The sequence below is a fragment of the Solea solea genome, chromosome 17, assembly GCF_958295425.1.
Source record: "Solea solea chromosome 17, fSolSol10.1, whole genome shotgun sequence".
In the NCBI taxonomy this organism is placed as follows: Eukaryota; Metazoa; Chordata; class Actinopteri; order Pleuronectiformes; family Soleidae; genus Solea; species Solea solea.
The window spans coordinates 428,727-455,578 of NC_081150.1; the positions used below are offsets into that span (position 1 = coordinate 428,727).

At 42.1% G+C, this 26,852-nt stretch overlaps 2 protein-coding genes across 3 annotated transcripts; one reads left to right on the forward strand and one right to left on the reverse strand.

Moving 5' to 3' along the window:
- Positions 1–737: 737 nt before the first annotated feature.
- On the reverse strand, positions 738–12,385 carry si:dkey-119m7.4 (uncharacterized protein LOC560629 homolog). The gene is made up of 10 exons (XM_058613899.1): positions 11,913–12,385; positions 9,923–10,026; positions 9,423–9,577; positions 8,289–8,457; positions 7,741–7,864; positions 5,575–5,681; positions 4,995–5,206; positions 4,575–4,683; positions 3,230–3,442; positions 738–3,074 (listed from the first exon to the last, which is right to left on the reverse strand). Exons 1-10 carry the CDS (start codon positions 12,279–12,281, stop codon positions 2,972–2,974), a joined length of 1,665 nt encoding a protein of 554 aa, XP_058469882.1. The 5' UTR covers positions 12,282–12,385; the 3' UTR covers positions 738–2,971.
- A 3,220-nt stretch (positions 12,386–15,605) lies between these two features.
- Positions 15,606–22,007, forward strand: ccn6 (cellular communication network factor 6). Of its 2 annotated transcripts, none has more exons than XM_058613859.1 (5): positions 15,606–15,849; positions 18,050–18,329; positions 19,231–19,470; positions 20,653–20,846; positions 21,356–22,007. In XM_058613859.1, the coding sequence occupies exons 1-5, from the start codon at positions 15,802–15,804 to the stop codon at positions 21,635–21,637; spliced, it is 1,044 nt and encodes a 347-aa protein (XP_058469842.1). In that variant the 5' UTR covers positions 15,606–15,801; the 3' UTR covers positions 21,638–22,007. The 2 variants fall into 2 exon arrangements, with proteins under 2 accessions (XP_058469842.1, XP_058469843.1); XM_058613860.1 differs by having other exon boundaries at positions 20,674–20,846.
- Positions 22,008–26,852: the final 4,845 nt, after the last annotated feature.

A 26,852-nucleotide genomic window follows, 5' to 3' on the forward strand; every position in this document is an offset into this window, starting at 1 on the left:
TTATAACTGGACAAACTTCATTTTTTTAAACCGCTGTCAACTTAAAAACTTGTGTTCATAATTATTGTAATTCAGTACATAACACTTACAAGTCTTTTAAAATAATTTGGAAAAACTAGTTGGAACAAATTAAAAAACGTGTTTAATTCTACTAATAATGAAGTAATGATTTAATTGGTAATTAAAAATACCTTTGATTGCAGAAGAAAAGTGAATTCCTCAACTCAATGTAGTTTGTTGTTTGAACTTTGGTTCATTAGAAGTTGTCGTAACTTAAAAAAGATGCAAACTGTTGCGTTTTTGTTGTTGAGCCAAAGCAATTGTTTTTAGAGTGTGCATTAACCTAGGTTTTAGCATTCATTCATATATCATATTAATAATCAATCAATCAATCAATCAATCAATCAATAATCAGACTTTATTTATACAGCACCGTTCATCCAAACCATTGCAAAGTGCTACACAGGATAAAAACACAACAAGGACAACATGTCTGTCCTTAAAATGTTATCATTATCATTATCATTAAATTGTGTCTAAGCATACAAAAGTGAATTAAATCTAATAAATCTGGTGCAGATAATTGTGATAATCAATCAGACCTCAGTGCTTCTGTATGTCTGTGTTTAAACCCTAGAAACAGAATTAAAAGAAACACTGGACACCTGCAGCCAGGAGACAGCAATGTTTGTCTACATGACACAAATATGAAAGTAAAAATAGAGACAAAATCATACACAACTCAGTAATAGTAGCGCTGTGGCTGGCTGAGATGTGCAGTCTGTACTTTTGCATCAATCAGGAAGACAAACATTTGAGCCTATTTCTTAGGTCTCTGAACACATATTTCATACTCATAATAAAATGAGTATATCTCTGTAACCACAAGGCCTATTTTAATACTGGTGGGATTTGTTGAGATGTGTAAATATTAGTGTAAGTACTACTGGTGAAGAGTAAATGAAGATAGAACACCAAAGAAATTAAAGTAATTCAACTTTGCCTGAAAAAAACCCCAAAATAAAGATGAATATCTCTCTGGAATAATGGAGAATACGCTCTAAACTCAGCCTGTGAACAGAATCTCTGCAAAGTTTGACTTTGATCAAGTGAAGCAGAACAAAATGAGAGTTCAGGCGAGGACTCATTAGTCACATTTAGATTTCAACCATGTATTTAACTACTTTCTTCACTTTCATATGTTTAATAATGTTCAATAAAAACATTTCTGGCGTTGCTTCAAAGTTCCTGCTGACTTTAAGATGTTTTCCATTTAAAAAACACACAAACACCAGCTGACTTGTCTCTCTTCTCTGGCCTGAATCTCAGCGAGAGAACGCCCACATGAATGAACGACATCTCATTGGCTCCCTTAAAGCCAATAGAAGGACGCTGTCGTCTCCGAAGTTTGATTGACAGCTTCGTTCGCCAATGAGAGACAACCGAGCGCGCAGATGTGACGCGGCTGGCTGCTTCCTTAGGATAGGGTAATGCTTCTAAAAACGCGATGACGTCACCTAGAGACGCCAGGGAGCGCTTGATTTTAACACAGGGAGTCAGTCTAACCGGGGAGCGCTTTGTTTGCGGTGAAAGATTAATTTTCACGGAGAAACATCAAAGGTAAGAGCATTTTTACAGTTGTCGACTCTGTGTTGTGTGTATTCTGTGGCGTGTATCTCTGTACTGCTTTACCTTATACTTATACTTATACTTTATACTCATACACCACTGGAAAGGGCAGAGTAGCTTAGCTTTCATTTGAGCCATAGGTGTGTGTGTGTGGGACAAGATGGCTGAGCGTCAGCTCCAGAAATGCGGCGATATGCGCAATAACTTTTCGACGCATCGGTATTTACGAAATTTGACATGTAGTTATTTATTTAGGTGTTATTTGAGCTGTGTTTGTCACATTTAAAGAGGTTTTTACAGCTTTGTAGACCAGAGTTTTCTGAACATTTTGACACTAAGTTTTCAAAAAAATGTTTTTTCAAAAATCACTTTTCGTGATCCTTAACGAAAGATAAATTGCGTAAACTCCATCAGATTCCCCCAATAGGGGGACCCTTGGGGGACAAGAGGATAAGAGAGGAGCAGGAGGAGGAGGAGGAATGTGGTTCACAACAAAACCAAGCTAACACCAAGACCTGGCTCAGACCTGGTACTGACATGTGTCCTGAGTGACACGTGTGAACACACACTGAATACAGTTCTTCATGTTCTATCTACACACAGTCTCAGGTTCATACAGGATTGTTTAGAAGAAAGCAGAACTTATAGAAGAATCCCAAGCTCCATCAGAGCTGTCAGGATTTTTTTATTTTTAAGTAGCTGAAATGATTAATGATGATAAATAAATAAATAATTAATAATTAATTAAATAATTATTTGAAATAAATAATTGTATTTTAATAAAAATAAATAATTAATAATATTAAATTAAATGAAATAGTAAATAATTATTTGTACATTGAGACGAGCGTGCGCACAGGCGTCTTTATGTAAAAGACATAAACATTTGATTTACACACTTATTTCCCTTCTTACAGCAGCATGCACAGTGCTTTGATTCACTCAGCCTGCAACTACGCACCTATTGGATGACCATAGTAATACCAAATATTTACATCTTTACAGTATTTTATCCAAAGTTCTGTATGTTGAATGCTGAAGTACAACACGAGCATTTCCATTACCATCCTGGATTAAACTGCTGTTCTTCATCCTTACGTTCATTTAAAATGAGTATTTTAAACTGATTTATGTTTTTACTCTGCTTTAATTCATCTGTTCCATAATTTAACCATAAAAAGACTATCCATCCATCTTATAATGCTTTATCCTCTACATCCGGTGGAAGTGTTTGGTTATTGTTTTTTTGCCTCTTTGTCCATGTGCCTGCTCTACAACTAAAGGTGCAGTTAGCATAAACTCACGTCTGTTTTTGGTATCTTCCTGAAAGACTTGCACCACCTCATGAACCTTGGCAGCTCACACTTGTGTTGCTGTTGTTTGTCAGTTTCTCCTGATGCTGCTGAGTCTCACAGATGATTGGCTGCACGCCCCCATCCTCCTCACTGGCAAAAAAAGAGATGAAAAAGAGCTTTGTATCATCACAGGACGACTGTAAACCGAAGTCTGCATCAAGACTGGCTGATTTAAATGTGTGTAGTTTGTAACGTGGATGAACTGCCCCTTTAAAAACAAAGTTAGAAAAGTGGTGGTGTCGGACCTGAGTCTGGTTCCCTCGATGTCTTCAATAGTGTCAGGTAGAGGCTTATTGGCCGTCTCAGGCAGCAGCAATGTTAGGGCAGAGCCCAGCAGGGGGCAGACGCCACAAAGCACCATGGGAGCATGAGGACTGATGTTCCTCAGCAGGTACATCATAGGCGCCAGGACACCTCCTGTCCGAGCACACATGGAGCCAATACCGATCCCGTTTTGTCTGTGAGGTAGAGATTATAACGTTATATATAATGTTATTACATCTAACCACAAATCTCTGATCTCAACCAGCAATTATGACAATAAATCATTATTAGGTTGTTATGACAATAGTGGGGCGATGGTAGCTCAGTCACTAAGAGAAATGGTCTTTCAACTGGAAGGTTGTGGGTTCATTTCCTTGTTACGCAAGTCTACAAACTCTGATATGTCCTTGGGCAAAGACACTTAACTATAGTGTAAAACCACCTTTGTGTGGTCATCTAGACTAGAAAAGTTCTATATAAATACAGACCTTTTGCACAGTCTAGCTCATATGTTTGTGTTTAATAAGTTAGGCATAACAAGTTCGCCTTGCTTTACTAACAAAGTCTCATTTATTACATGAAATGAACTAATGCATACATCCTAATATGACTTCTGTATGCTGCAGTTACTACTCCTTCAATTACTGTGGTGGACTCGACATTGTTAATATTAATTCACATGCATCAAAATAGTCCTTTTATGAAAGTTATTCATAGCAGTAAGCAGATATACAGATGACGGTTATTTCTTTGATATTCAAAACATTATAAACCATCCACCAGCTTTATCCTTCACACGAGGACATAGGGCGATAGTCGGGGTCACACCCTGGACACTTCGCCAGTCCATCACAGTGACAAACAACCATCCACTCTCACTCTCACACCTACAGTCAAATTACAGTGTCCAATTTACCTAATCCCCATATGGGGATTAGGTAAATTGGATTTAAATCATATAATGAGCATTGGCTGTAAGAACTGTGTGGTTGAAAATGCCACTTTCTTATTATAAAAGGCTTCTAAATGTTAAGGCAGGATCATATTAACCAGGGAGTTTTTAGTCATAAACCTCTGAAAACCATGCAACTTGACTCACTGACATGGGTATAGAAGAGAAGAACTGATGAGACACATTCATTATGTTCTATGTTTCTCTTATTTTGTCTTATTTAATTGTTTTATTGTCTTATCCTGTGTCACTCTTAAGTGTTCTTATGTTCTATCTCTCCCCTCTTGATTTGACTGTCACGCACTAGGAAACGTCCTATATGAATATGTTTATGATTAAGATTATTTATGGCAGGAACATGAAGGTTGACTCACCTGACCACAGTGGGGAACACCTCAGCGGAGTAGACATAAATAATGGACAGAGAAGCTGTGATACCAAACTTCCCAATGATAGCCAGGACGGTTTTGATGACAGATAAATCTAGAGAAGAAAAGAGGCACAAAGAGAAGGGACTTCTGAGGTTCCCACAGCGAAAACTAATCACTTTTTTCACAAAGATTACACGGCTACTTTATTTATAAAGTTAGTAAACATGTTGGTCTCAAGTCGCTAGTAGGTAGGTGTTCTTCAATAGAATTATGGCACATAAAGAATTATCCAATAAGAAGCCTGGTTACGGGTGAGCTCTGTGAACTTCCTGTTGCAAAACCTCAACATGGCACCAGTCAAATCCAAATCTCAAGACTTCAAACCTGGAGTTATCCTGGATCACTACTGACATGTGTCCATACCAGAGGGGATGAAGACGGTCAGCAGGCAGGCGGTCCCGCCAACAGCGAGGAAAGCCAGCTGGGAGATCTTGCGGGATCGGTTGAGGGTGAACAGGGTGATGGTGCGTGCAGGCATCTCTACCAGGCCAAAGACCATCTGGGTCAGATAGATGTTCATGCCAAAGTCAGAGATGTTGAGGGACAGGCCATAGTACACCAGCACATTGACAAACCTGAGACAGGTGGAGAAGAAAGTAATTCATGTTTAATCTGTTTACCAGATTAAAGAAATTACATTTTACGATAACGCACATTGTTATAACGTATTAGGGCCAAATATGAAAAGGAAAAAAAAACAAAACGGACCCCGGTTTGTAATATTTTGAGAAAAAAGTTGCAGATTTATGAAATCAAAAGTACATTTAATCTCATAAATCTAAAGCCGTCGTACTAATATGCCGTCGTACTAATACGCCGTCGTACTAATGCGCCGTCGTACTAATGCGCCGTCGTACTAATACGCCGTCGTACTAATGCGCCATCATACTAATACGCCGTTGTAATAAAGAGAGCAGATGAAAGAAACAAAAAAGATACTCACCAGAGATAGAAAACAATCAAAGACTGCTTCCTCATTTTAGGGGTACGAAGAAGATCTATGCATGAGTGTTTTTTCTTCACCTCTGTTTTCTCTGTATTTTCATACCCCTGGTGAAACAGTGAGTACGACAGTGAGTACAGTGTGGAGTCCTTGGTGATCGGGTCATAAGGTCTAATATACACAGTGATGTTGCATGTGATTAAAGCATTGATTCAAAGTAGTAACAGTTTCCTCAGATAAGTCATGTGTTTGTTTACCACAGTCCACTGGACTTTTCTCAATTGTTAAATTTGAAAATAAATGGTAAATGTTTTTTTTATTTCGGCCACACGGTTGGTGCAGCGGTTAGCACTCTTGTCTTTGCAGAACAAAACAAAAACATGCAACATGGGGAGTCGGTCAATTGATCACTCTAAATTGACCATAGGTGAGAATGTGAGAGTGAATGGTTGTTTGTCTCTATATGTGTGTGTGTGGCCCTGCGATGGACTGGTGCTCTGTCCAGGGTGTGACTCCGCCTATTGCCCTGTGTCAGCTGAGATTGGCACAGCAGCCCCAAGACCATTATGTGGAGGATAAAGTGGTAGAAGATGGCTGGTCGGTATTTATATAGCACTTTTCTAGTCTTGATGACCACTCAAAGCTGCTTTACACTACAGTTTTGCCATTCACCCATTCACACCCATTCCCCCACTGCAGGCACAGCCATGTACAGCTGCTGTAACAATGCAAATTTCCTTATCTTATTGTCTTATCTTATTCAGAGCAATGTTGGGTTAAGCATCCTGCCCAAGGACACATCGGAGCCGGGAATTAAACCTGTGTCGTTATTAGTCTTACGAACGATAGGTGATGAGTTGATGGTGCAGGAAGAAACCCCTCTGTCACGGGACTCATACCAAACATAAAGGATTTAATTTGGTTATAAGTCAAGCATCAAACCAAGTGCTGCAGCAGCTTGGGAGAATGTGTATGTGTCTCTGAACAATTCTGCCTGCGTAGGAGCAGGTCCATACTTTTAAGGGTTTCTGTCACATCCTCTTCCTACACAAACATGATCGTAAATGTTAGAGAATCAATAACAGGTTTGACCTCGGGACCCCTTAGTTCCAATATAAGTATCTGTGTTTCTTCAAAAAGCCTTATCTAGGTCTGGTCCAGGATTGGCCCATAAATGTGTTGTAAAAACTGTCCTGGGTAATGCTTGTGACCCCCATGAGTCATTTCCTAGTTACTTTTTAATGCACTGAAATGCAGCTGAGTCTGATGCTACACATACATCTACTCTTCAATGTAAACATATTGTACATGTGAACCCAAACTCTGTCCCATCCTGAGGATGCAATGAGGTTTCCATCTTAAACATATTTGAGACTGAATGTAGCTGTGTTAATGTTAATGTGTTCATCTAAGTCAGATACTTCAACCGTAACCTTCAACTCGTGCTGCCACTGATCTACAGTTGAATTATCTGGGTTTATTTCGATGAAAGAACTCAATTGAAGTGCAATATGTACTATTCCAGTACCACTGCTACTTGGTTTCCAGGAGCAGGTGGTGGAGTGCAGGTGGAGTTTGGCTTGTGACTGTGAAAGCACAGCTTGTAATTGTCATTTATTAATATTGTAGTTTAGCATCAGAAGCTAAAACTATGCTTCATGATCTGTTGTGTGCCTCTGAGGGAAGCTGCTTTGTAGTCAGAGTTGTGTATTCCCATTTCCATATCAACAGAAGTTCCCTCTGCATTAACATGACCATATTTAAGTGTAACAGCAGCTACAGTACCCTATGTTGTAAATCCACTGAATCCCTCTGTGGTGACTATGCACGGGAGTATAATACTTCATTTTTGATAGTTGTTGTTACGCTTGGACAGCATTGGATTTCATATTGTTCTGTTCAGCTATAGTTTGAAGCTAAATATTTAGCAACATGCATTGTAATTATTTTTGCTTATTAGCCTGGAACCATATCTCATATTTCACTACCGCCACTGCTGACTTGGGGAAGAAGCTGCTGTTGATGAAGGACTTATGTTAAAAGACTTTAATCAATGTAAGCATGCATATGTCAGATGTAGCAACAAGAGACAAAGACCTTTGTATTATCTTTGTTGCTTCCATCTAATACATGTTTGTTGATATCGACAAACTGGTGCAGCTGTACCTTACACATCTCCAGATCTTTGGCGAGGGGCTGCCCGTTCACGTGTGCAGCTTTCTGGATCAGCTCCCACGCTTCCTCTTTCCTATCATTGGCCATTAACCAGCGAGCAGACTTTGGTAACACCCTTTAAATGTAAGGATTAACAGGTAACCTTCTGTTAAAAACAAACACAGACAAACACCTAAAAATATCCTCTAGCTGAGGTCTGGAACCTCATAATGTCAAACAAGTGAATCTGGTTGAGTATGTAAGTCCATTAAATATGTGCATGAACATGTTTGTGTCAACTCTACTTGTTTTGCAAGGTTCCAAACAAGCTGAGCTGATACTAAAATGTGAGGTCGACAGACTGCCGGCCACTGATTGGTCAGAGTCATGAGCGCGACGTTCAACACTAGAATCAAAGCCAACAATGTCAAACTGTAGATAAGTTGTAGTTACTGTAGATAAGTTGTTAATTCAAACACTGATGGATTCCATATATCATCATCAACTGTCCACAGACCAAGACATCTTCTCAATTATGGCTCACACTACTTTCCACTCACCAGATGTAGAAAATGAAGAGGAATCCAGGCGCTGAAATGGTGAGCTGCAGTTTGCGCCAGTCTCTTATGAGGTACGCCACACCAGCCAGCAAAATGTAACCAACACCAAAGAAGTAGTCCGTTATTATACCGGCCAGCATCCGATGCTTAGATCCCGTCCATTCTGTGCCTACATGGGACAGGGGTCACACATCAGTCTGAGTATACAGACAATAATACAGTTATACGTGTGTGTGTTGGGACAGGACATAAACCTGCTACATTTTAAAGTATTTCAAACAGGGTTAAACTGATTTATTTGTCAATTGGCTTTAAATAACACTGACCATGATTCTGCGCAATATTACAGGGATACACATGAACTGTTATCCCTAACTTTGGTCCAAAATTGCTGGATCCTACAGTTCTTCACAGTGCTGTCCACTGTGCTATGTATGTTATCACTGCAGAGTGTAAACGTAAGAAATAACACACTAAGTGATAATTTAGTACTCTTCTTTATCAGTAAAATGATGGACTGACACAGAGGCTACTTTCATATTACTATATTTTCATTTGAAAATGGCTTTTGAGGATACAAATCTGTAGGTGGTAATCTACATTTATAATAACACAGCTAAAATGTACATCAGTTGACCACTTGGTTGCACAGACTAAAAGTGAAACACAGAGTTTTCAAAGCAAATTGGAGCCAGCTGTGTTTTTACATGGCAGTCTTATTCTGTGAATGGCAGTTATTTCTGCAGCAGAATGAATATGGGTAGATAGTATGTTTCTACCCATGCGAGCCAGCCAGAAACAAGGAGGCTCACTATCTTTATCTCACCATTTAACAGCTATTTCCAAGTGGAACCCTAAAGCTCCAGTGTGTAACTTCTGTGACTTACCGACCATTACTCTCACCATTCTCTTTGAACATTTGTTTTGGTGTCTACCTCACAAATGTTTCAGAGAACTGGGATGACTGAACCTAAAGTTCACTGTGAACACCTGATTATTCGTCTTTGCTAGAAGAAATTGCTTTCAAAACAATTTCAATCCTTTAAATCTATTTACTCAGTGCTTTAAATGTCAATAATCAATAAATGATACAACAATCTAGCAAGCTGTTTAAAGTTTTCACAGCACACTGACCTAGGACAAATGCATTTATTATGACTCCAGAAACAGATGTTCCAACCATAAAGCGAAAGGCAGTGTAGATGTAGAAGTTAGGGGCGAAAGCAGCACCAACACCAAACACAGCCTGAGTGGCCAGATTGACGAGGATGATGGTCCTGCGTCCGTACCTGGAACAAGAGAAGACATTTGCCAAGTTGGTGATTCAATCTAAAAAAGGATTATTTGTAAAATTGTAAAATGTATTTGCTCAGAATTAGAGGTCGAGCGATACAGATTTTCTACGGCTGATGCTGAATTTTAGAAATCAGGGCAGACAATTGATAATAATAATTGATCCCCAATGTTTTTGGCCCATATATTGAGGCCGGGGCCACACGGTGAGTGTAGTGGTTAGCACTCTTGCCTTTGCAGCAAGAAGACCAAGTTTTTTCAAAAGAAGCAAAGTATTAAATAAATGAAACATTTAAACAGTGACTTAAGAAACATTTATAATATGGCAGGGGATTGCTTACTTATCAGCTAAGCTTCCGAACACTGCAGCTCCTACAAGTAGGCCAAACATGTAGAGGGAGGAGCCCACGTTGTTCATGGTGGCACTATCACAGACCAGGTCCCACTGCAGGGAACAAAAACAATCAGTCAGGTCAAAAGAATTTGGAAACTCCATCGGCTCAATAAGTCTCCTTTCTTTGGTAAGTCTGGGGGAACCAAACCCTGGGGTGTTTGTGCTTTGGATATAATTAGTTTGAGTAGAAGTAAATGCAGTCTGAGACCCCTGATGGGAACCAAAGAAAGGAACTTGAAAGAGCTGGTCCTAGACTGCTTGTAAGTGAACTCTGGAGCTGGTCATTCACATCAATCACAGGCAGTGGAGCATTTCCTTGGTGTCCACAAACCATAAATGAAAATGATGATCAGTGAATGAACTCATGACTGAAACTGATCCTGTTGAAGTCCATAAGGGTTGGTGTGATAGTTTGCTGTTATGGTAGAGTTTTCCTTGGTCTACCTGTTGGACATGTGTTGCTAAGTACACCAGTGGTTTCTTTCTTCTTCAGGACATTCCAAATGCTTGTACTGGCAATGGCCAATGTTTGTGCAATGGCTCTCATTGATTTTTCATCTTCTCTCAAATTCACAATTGCTTGTGTTTCACCCATAGACAGCGCTCTGGTTTTCATGTTGGTTCCACTTCTAAATGCAGTCTGTACATGCAAAACCTGTCCTACCCAATCTGAAACTGAGCGTAGACATTCAGTGCTATTTATTAGAATAAACCATGTAATAGGACACACCTGTCAGTCACAGGTTCACACACTTTTGCTCACATGAAAAATGGATGAGTTTAAACAAAAGGTGCCATCTTCTGCATGTTGTGTATCAGATCCAGTTTGAGGAGTACCTGAATTCAAATATTTTCAGATTTCCATGTGTTAGACATTGTTGAAATCACACTTTCAGAATCTGTAAATAACTAATAATGACTTCTTCTCTGCCCTGCAGTCGTTTCAAGCCAAACAACTGGTTGGATACTTGGCCTGATCACTGGGACTCGCTAAAATCCTTTCCCAGTGGTGTGCAAGCTTTCTGTGAACCTGGACACTCCCCTACCAACGTCAGTGGCCTGTGGAAGGCTCATTGCAGGACTTGTCTTCAGAGGAGTGAGGTTGAATTCTCACACATGTGAAAAGCAGCTTCTTCTTAAGATGAACACATATCTTTTCACTTTTTTCAAGTTATCCTTGTGCCATTGAAAGAGAGACTTTGTCCACACACTGGGAGGTTCACAGCATTACTGGAGAGGAAGCTAGTTCAAGTTGTTGGGGATCAACAATAGTGGCAATAATTTGATTGTTAAAATAAAAATGAAAAAAAAAAATAAAACATTTTAGATTTTTTTTTATTAAATATTTTGAATTAAATGTGAATTAATTTCAAATCGGGGCACCACCCTGAAAATAAGGAAAAGACAATCAATATATGCCTTTAAAAATGTATTATAAGAACTGGATAGAGCTCCGCCCCGTTGGCTCCGTTCATTCCTATGGAGTTGCTCACCCAGTGCATATATGCCAAAAAAAGTTTGACTTCCTGGTTTATTTCTGGGTCGTGCGGCCCATAGAGCATGTGCAGTAGTGTTACTCCCATAATGCATGATGGGAGTTACACTACTGACTTGCGCAAGTGGATTTCATGAATACCAATGGCACGTTTACTTCAGGCTTTAAACCATGGATTTGTAAATGAATGTCAAAACCAACGATAATGAATACAGTAAACTGAAAAGTATAATGACGTCATTACAGGTTAAAATGATCAATTTAATGGTTCATTTAACTGACCGTGGCAGTATGAATCCACACAGCAGCTCGTTAATACATCGATAATAAGTTTGAAAATAAATCCTAATGAGTGACGAATAAATAACAAAAACCTGTTTTATTGTACGTGTGTGAAACTGTGAAGTAACACACACACGCGTCACGTTACGAAGTAACTCACCTCAGTTACTACGGTACTTTTGAAAGTCTCGGTGCTGTAGTCCCAGCCACCTTGGCACCTCCCAGTAGGTTGTCTATTAGTAGTCTCAGTAGTCACAGAGTCACTGTGGTTCAGGGAGAATGTGCAGGACAACTCCGGCCGTCCATCAGGGACTGTCACAAGGCTGAAGTTGGAAAAGGCTGGAGCTGCCGCCGAGGGCCGCGTGGAGCCGCATAAATGAGGGGGGGCGGCCCCGGTGAACACTGAGACCAGCATGTGGAACGCAAGAAAGATTTGAGGTAGACAGATCCACACATACAAGGTTTTCTGGAACCTTCCAAAACCTCCAATATGGCAGAGAATTTCATCAAAATTCATTTCTGCTGTCATTTGCAGAAATGCAGAAAACACCGAAGCTGTGAGAAGAACAATGGAAGTAATCTGAGACGTCACTCAGACACACTCAGACGCACTCAGACACAGTCAGACACAGTCAGACACACTCAGACACACTCAGACACAGTCAGACACACTCAGACACAGTCAGACACAGTCAGACATTGCTCTGAAAGCAGCCTGTAACTGTCTCTGTGGGTGATTTGACCTCAGTGTGATGGGAGTGACAAAAGCACACTCCTCCCTCTGTGTGGGAGGAGCTACAGATGGATCATGTTTCCTCCTCACTCAAAACCTTTTTAAGACACATTTTACAACTTTTTGTAGAAGTTTGTCACAGTAACTCATTTGACATCATCAAGCATCATATTTACCTGCACAACCATTCCTACTGTTTATGTTCAAAACAAAAAGTGACTATTTTACCATTTCATTTTTACCACTCTAACTCCCATTTTCATCAGTAATTGATGCATCGATGAGACAAGATTGACCTGAACGCAGCAGGTCACAGGTGACACAATGCTCCGCAAGGGAAACATATTTAATTCATTAATTATTGTTGTTGATTCTCAATGAAGGGTCTGACAAAACGTGTAGATACATTCACACACACACACACACACACACCTGTATACCTTTATACAAAGGTATGCTCACGCATCTGCATTCACACTACGATCATTACTTCAGATTCTGGCTCTAAGTGACATTAGCGGCACCACATGTTAACACCAGTGGGAGGAAGTAGAGACAAGTCATCTGTCGTCTGCCGCAGTGGTAGGATATGTTTAATTATGGGAGCCTTATCACATACAAATGCTGAGCATGCAAAATGACCTCCATTTGCATGGAAAATGTTCAGAGACGTCATTTCTGCTCAACGTGAGGTTCAATGTGTTGGAAAGATGCTGCAGTAACGCGAGCAAATTAGATTAAGGTCATGTAAAATATGTCGCCACCTCGTAATGATCACGTAATCAGTAATGAGCAGGTAATAAAAAAGTACCAGCACCAGGTGTTCACAGTAATGCTGTTAAAGACAAAATGACTTATACAATTAGCTATATTTATACAGAACTGTGACATTCTAGAACTAAAATAAAGACGAAAAAGTTCCCAATGAAAAAAGAAGGGTGCAGCTAATAAATGTGTCAGTGCTATGTTATATTTGCTATGGCCAGCAGAGGTCAGGACATTACAGTGCGATGAAATGTGCACTTTATTTGCATTAACACTTAGATTAATCAGTACCATGGTTGGAATTATGGGGGAGCGAAGAGAGCTTGGCTCCTCTGAAAGCCTTCTTTAAGACACTGAGGAGGAGCTCAGTCTGAAACATGAAATTGGAAAATTGGAAAATTTCCTGAAAGAAAAATTCAATTCTTCAACATCTTCTTCAGTCGTTGGCTGTGGGCGACTGGACTAATATGTTTCACCTCTCATCCAAGAGGCTTCTTCAGTTCTGACTAACTAGTGGGAAGAACCAGGTATTTAGTCTCTCTATCTATCCATCTATCCATACATCCATCCATCCATCCATCCATCTGTCTATCCATACATCCATCCATCCATCCATCTGTCTATCCATCCATCCATCCATCCATCCATCTGTCTATATCTATGTCTGAGTTAATAGCCAGTGATTTCTGATCCTTAGAGACGTTCAGACACAACATCATAAACCCAGCCTCTATCAGGAATGGCCTTTGGTTAGTCCTAATAACGCTGATCCTCGCTGGTCTGTGTGATTAGCTTTACTGAGCTGAATCTAGAGAGTGCGGAGAAGCTCTCTCTCATTACCATACAGACGTTTTTATTAGTTTATAGGGACAGGATGTGGATTGCCTGAGCTCAAGGGCAGATGTCCCACCTATTCCTTTTCTGCGTTCCTCCTTACTTTGTACTGTCACTATAGCACTCACATGTGAGTTCTGCTGAGACCTGGAGGGCAAAAAATTGAAATATGTAAATAAAAACTGGAGTCTATTTAGCATCTCTTTGAAATAAAGAGCATGTTTGCAGTTGTTTCCCTGCAGGACATCCACTGCTTCAATTTCTCCTCCACTATCGTCTTCTGGATTCTCAAATGCTTCTCATATATCTCCAAGTCTTTCTCTCTTTTCCTTTTCTTAGTGGCGGGTTTGTGAGAACGTTGGTGACGACAGTAAACTTCAGGAGAAGCCCCCCCACACACACACACACACTCCGCCCTCTCGCCATCCTCAACAACACAGTGTCAACAGTGGAGGAACCACCCTCTCACGGGATCTGAGGTGGTCTTCACATGCTGACCCTGTCAGAGAAGATCATTGGTTTATATATTTATTGTTTGTTGTGTTAGAGAGGAAAGTGGAACCAAGTCAAGTTCCTTTGTGCACAAATAAAGTTGAGTGTGATTAATTCATTCCCATAGTGCGTGTTTTTGGACTGTGGGAGGAAACGGGAGAAAACCCACGCACACACGGGGAGAACATGCAAACTCCATGGAGAAAGGCCCTGTTCCGACTGGACCGTGAACCTGGGTCTTCTTGCTTCAAAGGTAAGAGTGCTAACCACTCGACAACTCTGACCCCAAGCTAAATTCCAATCATAGCAAACCAAAAGTCTTTCAAACTAATAAAATACAATGATTTTGAATGATTGGATCAATGTTTTGTAACTGAGGTGAACTTTTTTATCTGGAGAGTTAGAATAATCCATGACTACACCATCAGGTGTGGAATGAAACAAAACATTGTTTATATAGTAGTATCACTGTAACTTAGGTTGACTGGTTGGTTTTTATTGATTACACATGTTCACTACAGTCTTGGAAAGTACTTTGAAAATAGTAAAAAGCCCCCTGGGATCATTCTCAGAAACATTACTGTACAAATAAGCTGTTTTTCTTCTGCTTCTTGCATTTCAAGGCGCTAAAAGGTGTCGGCTGTGCGCGGACGGAGGGGGAGGTCACCGCTCTGAGAGGGACCTCTTTACTCAGAGTAAATAATAATGGAATGTGAACTCAAACACATCAGTCCACATTAAGTGGGGCTTATACAGCTTGGGCACCAGATTAAACAAACAACATACAGTGAGTGCATTTACAGCAAAGAAATCTACCCATGAATGCACGTTCTGTCCATCAAAGAATGAAACTAGACAGCATTTCCTGACTTGCAGTTCATTGAGGAGTATGTAGAAGCCTGTCACACATCAGGTCCACATTTAACTGCGAGTTGCACCCAGATAAATGTGAGCAGGGTCCACAGACTAAGAATAAACAAGTGGGCAGAGTTTGAAGGTCTTGGATTGGCCCAGAAGTTATGAAGACAAATATTTCCCCTCTGGATCAGTAAGGCGGGGAAAGGTGTGTTTGGAGAGGAGACAGAGGGATGCTTTGTCCCCTTCTCTCACAGGTCAGCTCTCCCAATCTCCCCCATTCCTCTCTCCTTCTCCCTAGACCCCACCTTCGCGCTCCCTCATTCCCGGGCTCTCTCCAGGAGCTCACATAGACCTTCTCCCTGGAAAGATGCTATCGCTTCTCTGTCGTTCCCTCCTGCTCGTCCTCGCTCAACAGGTAACAAGTGTTTTTTTTTTTCCATTTATTCTGATGCAACATTCAGGAGGTGCAAAATACCTGTTGGTGTTCCTGGTAACACTGAAGATGATTGTCACACAATAAAAATCCAGTTCTTGTAGTCAAAACTGGAACCGGTCACTACTCTAAATAACGTGGACTAACTTTATAACATGTACTTATATGTTAAGGTATATATTCAGTCATTTATCCGTTAAAAATGATTGAATCCAGTGTTTATGACTTCCAGATAAATAAATAAGTATCTGAGTGAGTAAATGACACATTTCAAAGTATTGCACATGCAACAGTGAAGGTGAGTCAGCTGCTGTTTAATGTTTTGTTTTGTTGGAGCCATTTTCACACTGTGGAATGAGCTCATTCAGTCAAACTGACAGACAGGCTTCAGATTTTTGGCATAACCCCAGTGACCTTTGGATGTACAGTACTTCACAGCCACCAGCAGCATGAGATGAGATGTTCGGGTGTCAACACCAACACCATGTTTTTGTACATCCATTCAGAGGTGCACTCACGTTGTACATTAAGCAAAATTACAGACGAATCAATGGAATAATAAATAATTATACTGACGGCTATTTTGTTGTATCAGTTACAAATAACAAAAGGCTTTAAAAGCAGAAAATAGTATGTCTAGTGTCATAACTACATATCAATGACTATGTGCCACACGGCAGTGTTTGGATTCACTTATTACAAGCATAAAAAAACGTTAAACCACTGTGAAAGAACTATCCTTTAGAATTATCTGTAATCTTACTAGTATAAACATGGCGGTGTAGTGGTTGGCAACAAGGACACCAGTTTATTCCTGGTTCAACTGCCTTTCTGCATGGAGTCTCCTTGTGTGTGAGCCTGGCTACAAATGTGTTCTTAGTGTCACTGAAGTCTTAAAAGGTCCATTTCTGGCATCTCCAAGCTCCATATTGTACTAGTGAGGGATGTAGTTCCCTTGATCACCAGCTGGCTGTAGCATCTAACCTGCTTCCATCCTTTGAGCTGCAGAGCAAGAGCTCGTACCGTCTGTTAAACGTACACACGGTCCAAAGCTCTCGTTTATTCCTGTTTGTGCTCCGGTGTCACGTCTGGCCTGCTCTCCTGTTCACCTGCACCATATTTAAAATCATAAACTAAATCAAACATCATTCCTTTAATGTCAGAAAATGACACCAGAACGTCTCCTCCCACCAGTGCAGAGGCATGCTGGGTAAACATCCACTTTTTAATCTCAGTGATTAATAAACAACAAATCTGGAGTTCTCCACCCATCCATTAAGAAACCAGACTCAGAAGAGACCTGGGTTTGACTCAGTGGTCAGCAGCTGGAAGTTGGTGAAAAGCTGTGCTTGTTTCCACGCTTTTCACATCTAACTCAGTCATTTATGGCTTTAATTTTCCCCAAAATGGAGTTAGTAATCGTTAAATTGTAAAAAAAACCCTCAAACAAACACAACACGTTTTTCATACGCGCTCCTCAACAGAGAAATAAAGCAAGCTCACTGTCCAACAATTGATTCACGTTTGTTTTTTTCCTCTAGGAGACAAATCTGGTGTTTATAAGAACTCTAGTATTAGACACATGATGTCCAACAGTTTGAATATTGAACTATTATTCACTAAGACTCTGGAACACAGCAAACCAAACAATTTAGATTTGATAGAAACTGTAGGTTGTGAGTTATCTGGTGTGCAGCTGTGTTTTATTTGGCCCGAGGACAGAATCTACAAAATGATCAGTAATCATCATCATTGACAACGATCTCTCTGACTGAAGTACAACTTTACCTCTTTTCATTTGGTCTGAGCACTTTGATGATTTAAAACAGCACATGTTTGTATTTATACAGCGCTTTTCTCATCTTGACGACCACTCAAAGCTGCTTTACACTCCAGTTTACAGTTTACACTCCAGTTTACAGTTTACACTCCAGTTTACAGTTTACACTCCACTTTACAGTTTACACTCCAGTTTACAGTTTACACTCCAGTTTACATGCTGCCGCACAGCCATCTCACCAAGGACACGCCCAAGGACACGCCCAAGGAAATGTTGTGTTTGTTGGCACAAAAAAAATCAAATATGTGGTTTTGCTGTATTTGTCTTCATAGCTGTGAAATGCATAATAATAATATTGTGCAGGTCTGCCTCTGAGAGTCCCTGTGCTTTCTCCTCACCCAGTGCTTCAGCAGGGCTCAGAACAATGGGCAGCTGCCGGCTCCTCGAGCCGGACAGTCCGCGGCTGAGAGGCGTCAGTTCTGCCAGTGGCCCTGCAGGTGTCGCCAGAGAGCTCAGTGCGCCCCGGGCGTCAGCGCCGTGCTGGACGGATGTGGCTGCTGTAAGAGCTGTGCCAGGCAGATTGGAGAGGCGTGCAATGAGAGGGACGTTTGTGACCCACACAAGGGCATGTACTGTGACTTCTCAGCAGACCAGCCGCGGTATGAGGTCGGAGTGTGTGCATGTGAGTGCCGCCTCTCATTGACTTCATGCAGCTCATGCTTGATATTCAAATTGGACTGAATCAACACTTCTACAAGAGCTCCAGATTTAATGAAGGTTCTATTCATCTGTGAGAGAAAATACAAACATCCTATTGTTAATCTATTCTAATACGTTTGTGGGTTTGCGTTACATAGTAACCGAGCTCACATGAAAGGAGTCAAGTCGTTATTTCATCACAGAGAAAACACCATGCGATGCCCATGAAGATAAACAGTCAAACAGAAACAACACACACACACACAGATTTTGGTTTAGTGGCTTCATGGGGTATTGCAACTCCTGGGATTGTCAGATGACACACTCTGACTCCCTGAAGGCGTTTTCCCCCAAAAAGCATCTCTGTGTTAGTAAAGTAAAACTTCATGATTTAACTCAGTGTTGCATGTGTGACACTCATCATCAGCATGGAGTGGGACAGGAAATCACAACCAGCTGGTGAGGAGTTCAGACAGATTCATGCGTTCATCTCTTATCCTTTGTGGTTACATTGTCATTTAAAAATGATAATTGTGACAATGAAAAATAAAATGATTATAAAACAAAGCATTTGTATGTAACTTTAACTGTGAAGGGACTATTGTCCCCCGGGAATCTTCACATTATCAGTCAAAGTTTGGACACCCGTGATTTAACCCGTTCTTATAACACACCAGGAGTGAACACAAACAAACAAACAAGTAAACAAACAAGTAAACAAAAGTACATCTCAGCCTGCGACGTGTGCTCAGTGGGCGTTCATGACATTAATTATAGTATGTTACATTCAGACACTGAACTAGATGACACACAGTCACAGCAGAACACACAGTCAGAGCTCTTTAAACACCTAAACTGTCACATGGGTTCTTCCTTCTTCACAGACATGATGGCGGTGGGCTGTGAGCTGAATGGGGTCCACTATGAAAATGGCGAAGCTTTCCAGCCCAGCCCCCTCTATAAGTGCACATGTATTGCCGGTGCCATTGGCTGCACCCCCGCTTTCATTCAGAAGCCTGCCGGTCTCTTAGGCCCCGCCCCACTGATGGGCACCAGGCCAGCTGGCCTCCACAGTAAACAGAGTCCAAAGAAGAAGCAGCTGCAGGACACGACCTACATGTCAGGTGTGTGTTTGTAAAGTGAACGTGTGAAGAAGGGCCAGCCTGTCTGTCTGCTCTGGAATGACAAGAGCGCAGTGTGACGTGTGACTGTCTGTGGTTAGACCTCCTCAAAGAGGGAAAGACAGAACCATGGATACTTCCTGTTAGAAATGTCAGCTTTGATGTGCACACAGCTGCTTAGTTTGCATGGAAATAAAGCATTCATATATACATATACATGTATATATATATATATATATATATATACATGTATATGTATATATATATACATATATATGTTACGATTAGGCCTAGGGGAAAACCTGATCACAGCATTCATAATGAGACTCCCTCTTCTCAACTCCTAAGAAACCACCAGCAACAAGTCAAACAAACCATTTTACAGGTTTATTAAAAGCAAGCACAACACGTATACTGGCAGTCTGGCTGTGAGTGGTTTGAGGAAGTCCGCTGCAGCTGGGATGTTCAGGCCTCTTAATCAGATTCCTTCCGGGCAGGACCAATCAGCTCCCAGGCTCCACCTAGACTCACTCACACACGTCAATCACTCAAAACATGCACACCTGCAACCCATCACACACTCACATGCAGACACATACACACAGGGAAAAAGCAGTCACGACCCTGGGGTCGTAACAATATACATATATATATATATATATATATATATATACATGTGTGTATATATATATATATACATGTATATGAATGCTTTGGGCATAAAGGGAGACTCCACCCATCAATGCAGAACAGTTTATTGATATTATCAACTCAAATAGTTGGTTCTATTTGAGTTGATAATTTCAGAAAACCATTTACTGTAAAGGCTAAAGATATTAGTAACATCACAGCTTTATGCAAGACTGCTACTGTAACATTGATATACATACATATATGTATATACATATATGTATATATATATATGTAGTAGTAGAATTAGAACATGATGGGACGATATGCAACTTTATCACACTTAACTTGGCTTAAACATACCTGCAAACATACAGTCCTGCTGATTTATTTATTCTCACACTATTTTGGTCAGATAATTGAGATGCCTACACATGCCTGTGTGTGTGTGTGTGTGTGTGTGTGTGTGCTCTGCCTGTGTGTGTGTGTGTGTGTGTGTGTGTGTGTGTGTGAGTGGGGTGTTGAAACGTTGCCCTTCAACTGTAACACTGACAGCTTACAGGGATCCTCCTTTAGCCTGGAAGAAGAACTGTCTGGTGCAGACGACGCCGTGGTCTCCCTGCTCCAAGTTGTGCGGCCTGGGAATCTCAGTGCGCGTCAACAACGACAACAGCAAGTGTGAGATGAGGAAAGACCGTCGCCTGTGCCTGTTGAGACCATGTGACAAGAGTGTGCTTAAGGGCATTAAGGTGACAAGTTAAGATTCTCCTCCTTTTTTATTTACAGCTGCTTTCAGAGTTGTCTCCATGTGGTATAAAAAATAAAGAAACATTTGTAATTACAATCACGTGGATGGATTATTAGGAACAATGTACACACGGTTTACTGTTCTGCAAAATGACTCATTAACTAAACTGTACAACTGTAAAAATGACCTTTTTACAGAGGCTTCATTTAAATATAATAATATATAATATATAATAAGTCTGATATAATTGAAGGTTTCGTAGGGCCACAGAAGATATTCACATTTTCATAATGGGCAAAAAACAACATAGTTCCTCGTTGGTGGATTCTGTGCAGTGTGGTGAAGATCGCACTTTTTCAGTGAACATCCGTGTTTCACAGTGAAAATAAGACGTATATGGATGAATATAAACAAGAATGATGTCTTTTTTCTCATCCGTTTATGCCAAACATGTATCTATTCCAGCTTTAACTAAAGGATTTCACTGAACAACTGTTTATTTCCCTCTAGATGCCAAAGGGAAAGACATGCCGGCCCAAGTTCCAAGCAAAAAAAGCGGAGACGCTGACTCTCTCCGGCTGCACCAGCACCAAAAGGTTTAAGCCCACATACTGCGGAGTGTGCACAGACAAGCGCTGCTGTGTGCCCAACAAATCACACATGATCAAGGTTGAATTCACTTGCAAGGGAGGCACCAGAACACAGTGGAAGATGCAGTGGGTGACGTCCTGTGTGTGCCAGAGGAAGTGCAGCGATCCAGGGGACATGTTCTCTGACCTGCGGTTACTCTGATGGACAAGTCCAGAGAAGCCCAGAGACAGTGGGTGGACTAAGAACTGGGAAAGACAACGTCTTCAGTCTTTAAGTTCTTCCCAAAGAGACTCAAGGCTGAAACTGAAACTATCAACGTTTACATTTCATAATGAAAGATCTTTGTTTTTTTAATGATATGATTATTATGACCCTTGTCTTCAAGGACACATACTGTATGTGCAATAATAACATGGACTACAGCCAGTGGAGCAGCTGTTACAGCACTTCTAACTCATAACCTCATGATGCAATGGCCTGGAAGCCTAAAATAAGTTTTGAGTTTTGATATTTAATCAGCCCATGATATAGATTATTAGGATGTATAGCTTATAAAGGTGTACACAAAATATCGGGTTGTGTGAAGTCTTTTTTTGAAAACGTCGCAGAGCATATTTACAACAGAGAAGACGAACGAGGTCTCATGCACATGCTGCTTTTGGAAGATGACAGGGTCGACCACAGTTGGATGCAACACACCATTCCATTCAAAGTGAATAAGAAGAGTATCTTAAAGGCATAAATAACCTTTAACTACGTGAACACCTGCACTGCACTAACCTCTGTCATGTTGCACTTGCACTTGAAAATCCTTTTGCACGGATTGAGCGTGCGGATGCACTTAAATCAACTTGACTGCTCTGTCGGGGGAAATGTGCAGAAATCAATTTGTAATTATCATGTTAAATCCCCTAAACACCAGTCAGTAGAATCTGCAATCAACAGTCTGTCATTAAAGGGATAGTTCAGCTTTTCTGAAGTGTGGTTGTATCCCACCTACAGCTGACTGAACCTGAAGGAGAGCAGCACCCATGGCTCAGTGAAAACATGGTAAACATAATAAAATCCACCTCAGCTTAAGTCTACAATATCTTTACAATACTATTCACCTGCTTTTTTGTCATTTCGGTGTCTGATATTTGCCTAATTGACGTGTTTCCACCGACTTTACTCGCCTCGACACGGCACAGTTAAGCTGTGTTTCCACTAGCATAGTACCTGGTACCAGGTACTTTTTTTAGTACCTGCTCTGCGAGGTTCCACGCTGCAAAAACCCTGCTGCTGTATTTCAGTCCAGTGACTGTGTCAGACGGAGTCTGTGCTGTGTGTGTGTGTGTGTGTGTGTGTGTGTTGTGATGCAGTTTCATGCATCCGTGCAGTGATGACTCTGAGTACATTTTCTGTAGTGGAGATGCAACCTAAACCATGCTGTGTCGTGTCGTGTCGTACTGAGGTACTGGCTGACAGCGACGATGAAGAGGGACCGTTGTCTCGCTAAGCTAACTGGCTAGTTAGCTGCTAACATTAGCGTAAACAGAGAGCTAACTTACTACTTACTCATATTGATGTACTGCTGTAAACGTTAACATTAGTTGCTACAAGCATATTTCATTAAAGGTTTGATCAACTATCATCTTAATTGTCTTCATCTTTAGTTAGCATATACCTTAAACACTTCAAGCTGAAAGCTAATGATTGTTATATAAGAGTATGTTATACATTCAATTTACGTATGATCCGATTAGTCGAGTAATCCAAAAAAATAGTCGGTGATTAGTCGACTATCAAAATAATCGTTTGTGGCAGCTCTACTCCACACCCTCATCACCTGTACATCACCTGTACATCACCTGTACAGCCGTCATGAACATTTATTTTTAAACGTGAATAACTTAAATAACTAAATAATAATCAAATATTCTCTAAAACACACACAAAAGAACTAAAACACTATCAGTGACCATGAACAGTGGATTTAATGTGCTGCCTTTGCACTACTCATAAAGGGGCCCCATTGAGGCCCCCCATTCTTCAAGGCCCCCCTTCTGATTTATCTCTGACATTTATCTCCCAGTTGTTTACTCAATCAGGGAAAAGAGAGAGAGAGACAGAGAGTGAGAGAGAGAGAGAGACAGACAGAGAGACAGACAGGACCAGTCATGAATCACTGCTGAATGTGAAGGTCTTTGAGCTTATCAGCGTGGCTGCACTGGCTTGTTTCAAAGCAGAAGGAGACATTGACCTTTGGGTCAGCTTGGATTAGCTGATGTTTTTTTACTGACATCTACACTGTAAAAGGTGCTGACCTCTGTACTTACGGCGTGTTTGGTTCAGTACGGTACGTATTTTTTAGTACTACCAAAATAACTGCTCCATTTTTCCCCTTGGGGTACCAGAGTGATTGAACAGTGCGGCACAGGTGGAGCTGGACCCGCGACAGTCAGCTTATTGGAAAACTGCCTCCGTTAGTAAGTGCAAATGTTGTATTTTGTCACAGTGAAATTCTTGATTTGGGTGAAGAATGAACAATTTCATTCTTTTACTTACTTACATTCTTTAATTACTTTCTGAAGCTGAGGTTTTGCTGAGGAGGCAGAAAAAAACCAGTCATGTACAGTTTATTCAGTGCGGGAGTGAAGCTGTGAGGTCACCTCTGCTGCTCCAGGGTCTCACACAGGACCACGTTCATGGCAGCTGTTGTTGAGGAGGTGGGTCAAAAAGTGTTTTTCCTGGCACTAAAACCAAAGCTGCTGCCTGTTTACAAACCTACAACCGCCATGATAATAATAATAATGATAATCATAATAGTAATAATAATGATAATGATACTGATAATAATAACAATAATAATAATAATCATCATCATCATCATCATCATCCTCCGCTTATCCGGGGCCGGGTCGCGGGGGCAGCAGTTTCAGCAAGGGACCCCAAACTTCCTTTTCCTGAGCCGCATTGACCAGCTCCGACTGAGGGATCCCGAGGCGTTCCCAGGCCAGAGTGGAGATGTAATCTCTCCACCTTGTCCTAGGTCTACCCCGAGGCCTCCTCCCAGCTGGACGTGCCTGATATACCTCCCTTGGGAGGCGCCCAGGAGGCATCCTCACCAGATGCCCGAACCACCTCAACTGGCTCCTTTCAACGTGAAGGAGCAGCGGTTCTACTCCGAGCTCCCCCCGGATGACCGAGCTTCTCACCCTATCTCTAAGGGAAAAGCCAGCCACTCTCCTGAGGAATCCCATTTCGGCCGCTTGTACCCGCAATCTCGTTCTTTCGGTCATGACCCAACCTTCATGACCATAGGTGAGGATAGGAACGAAGACTGACCGGTAGATCGAGAGCTTTGCCTTCCGGCTCAGCTCCCTTTTCGTCACAACTGTGCGGTAAAGCGAATGCAGTACCGCACCAGCCGCTCCGATTCTCCGGCCCATCTCCGGCTCCCTCGTCCCCTCACTCGTGAACAAGACCCCGAGATACTTGAACTCCTTCACCTGGGGCAAGGAGTCATTCCCTACCCGGAGAAGGCAATCCACCGGTTTCCTGCTAAGAGCCATGGCCTCAGACTTAGAGGTGCTGATCCTCATCCCGACCGCTTCACACTCGGCCACGAACCGATCCAGTGAACGCTGAAGGTCGCAGGCCGACGAAGCCATGAGGACCACATCATCTGCAAAAAGCAGCGACGTGATCTCAAGCCCGCCAAACCACAACCCCTCTCCCCCACGACTACGCCTCGATATCCTGTCCATGAAAATCACAAACAGGATTGGTGATAAAGCACAGCCCTGGCGAAGGCCAACACCCACAGGAAACAGGCCTGATTTAGTGCCGAGAACCCTGACACAGCTCATACTTTGGGCATATAGGGATTGGATGGCCCTAAGTAGTGCCCCCCTCACCCCATACTCCCGCAGCACCTCCCACAGTATCTCCCTGGGAACCCGATCATACGCCTTCTCCAGGTCCACAAAACACATGTAGACTGGATGGGCGTACTCCCAGGCCCCCGCCAGGATCCCTGCAAGAGTAAAGAGCTGGTCCGTTGTTCCACGACCAGGACGGAATCCGCATTGTTCCTCTTGAATCCGAGGTTCGACTACCGGTCGAACCCTCCTTTCCAGTACCTTGGAGTAAACCTTACCAGGGAGGCTGAGAAGTGTGATGCCCCGGTAATTGGCACACACTCTCAGGTCCCCCTTTTTGAAAAGGGGGGCCACCACCCCAGTTTGGCACTCCTTCGGCACTGACCCCGACCTCCACGCAATGTTGAAGAGACGTGTCATCCAAGACAGCCCCTCCACACCCAGAGCCTTCAGCATTTCTGGGCGGATCTCATCAACCCCTGGGGCCTTGCCACTGCGGAGTTGTTTAACCACCTCAGTGACCTCCCTCAGGGAGATTGACGATGATCCCCCATCAGCCTCCCTCTCTGCCTCCACCACAGAGGGTGCAGATGTCGGATTCAGGAGTTCCTCAAAGTGTTCCTTCCACCGTCCGGTTACCTCCTCAGTCGAGGTCAACAGTGTCCCATCCTTACTGTACACAGCTTGGATGGTCCCCCGCTTTCCCCTCCTGAGGCCCCGAATGGTTTTCCAGAAACGCCTTGGTGCCGACCGATAGTCCTTCTCCATGTCCTCTCCGAACTTCTCCCATACCCGCTGCTTTGCGTCTGCCACAGCAGAGGCTGCCGCCCTTCGGGCCTGTCGATACCTTGCAACTGCCTCAGGAGTCCTCCGGGATAACATTTCCCGGAAACACTCCTTCTTCAGTCGGACAGCTTCCCTGACCACCGGTGTCCACCACGATGTTCGAGGGTTACCGCCCCTTGAGGCACCTAAAGCCCTGGAGCCACAGCTCTCCACTACAGCTTTCACAATAGAGTATTTGAACACTGCCCATTCAGGTTCAATGTCCCCAGCCTCCTCAGGGATACAGGAAAAGCTCCGCCGGAGGTGAGAGTTGAAGGCCTCTCGGACAGGGGCATCCTCCAGACGTTCCCAGTTCATCCGCACTACACGTTTGGGTTTACCAGGTCTATCCAGAGTCCTCCCCCATCCTCTGACCCAACTCACCACCAGATGGTGATCAGTTGACAGCTCTGCCCCTCTCTTCACCCGAGTGTCCAGAACATGCGGCCTTAGATCAGATGAAACGATCACAAAATCGATCATCGACCTTCGGCCAAGGACACTCTGGTACCAAGTACACTTATGAGCGTCCTTATGCTCGAACATGGTGTTTGTTATGGATAGTAATAATAATACTAACAATAATAATAATAATAATAATAATAATGATAATAAAATAAAGATTTGGGGTCAAATCAGGTGAGTTCATGGAGATTAAAATGAGAAAATCCGAGTGTGGCTCTGTGCTTCTGTGATCATACATGTCATTATTTTGCAACCCTCAGCTG

What these genes read in the sequence shown, in the direction of transcription:
- si:dkey-119m7.4 (XM_058613899.1), bottom strand. Translation starts at nt 12,281, where the DNA reads ATGACAGCAGAAATGAATTTTGATGAAATTCTCTGCCATATTGGAGGT. An exon ending in GTGTTCCCCACTGTGGTCAG is followed by an intron (nt 3,443 to 4,574) that starts GTGAGTCAACCT and finishes TCTACCTCACAG; the next exon opens with ACAAAACGGGATCGGTATTG. An exon ending in ATCGAGGGAACCAGACTCAG is followed by an intron (nt 3,075 to 3,229) that starts GTCCGACACCAC and finishes TTTTTTTGCCAG; the next exon opens with TGAGGAGGATGGGGGCGTGC.
- ccn6 (XM_058613859.1), top strand. Translation starts at nt 15,802, where the DNA reads ATGCTATCGCTTCTCTGTCGTTCCCTCCTGCTCGTCCTCGCTCAACAG. An exon ending in TGCTCGTCCTCGCTCAACAG is followed by an intron (nt 15,850 to 18,049) that starts GTAACAAGTGTT and finishes CTCCTCACCCAG; the next exon opens with TGCTTCAGCAGGGCTCAGAA. An exon ending in GTGTGCTTAAGGGCATTAAG is followed by an intron (nt 20,847 to 21,355) that starts GTGACAAGTTAA and finishes ATTTCCCTCTAG; the next exon opens with ATGCCAAAGGGAAAGACATG.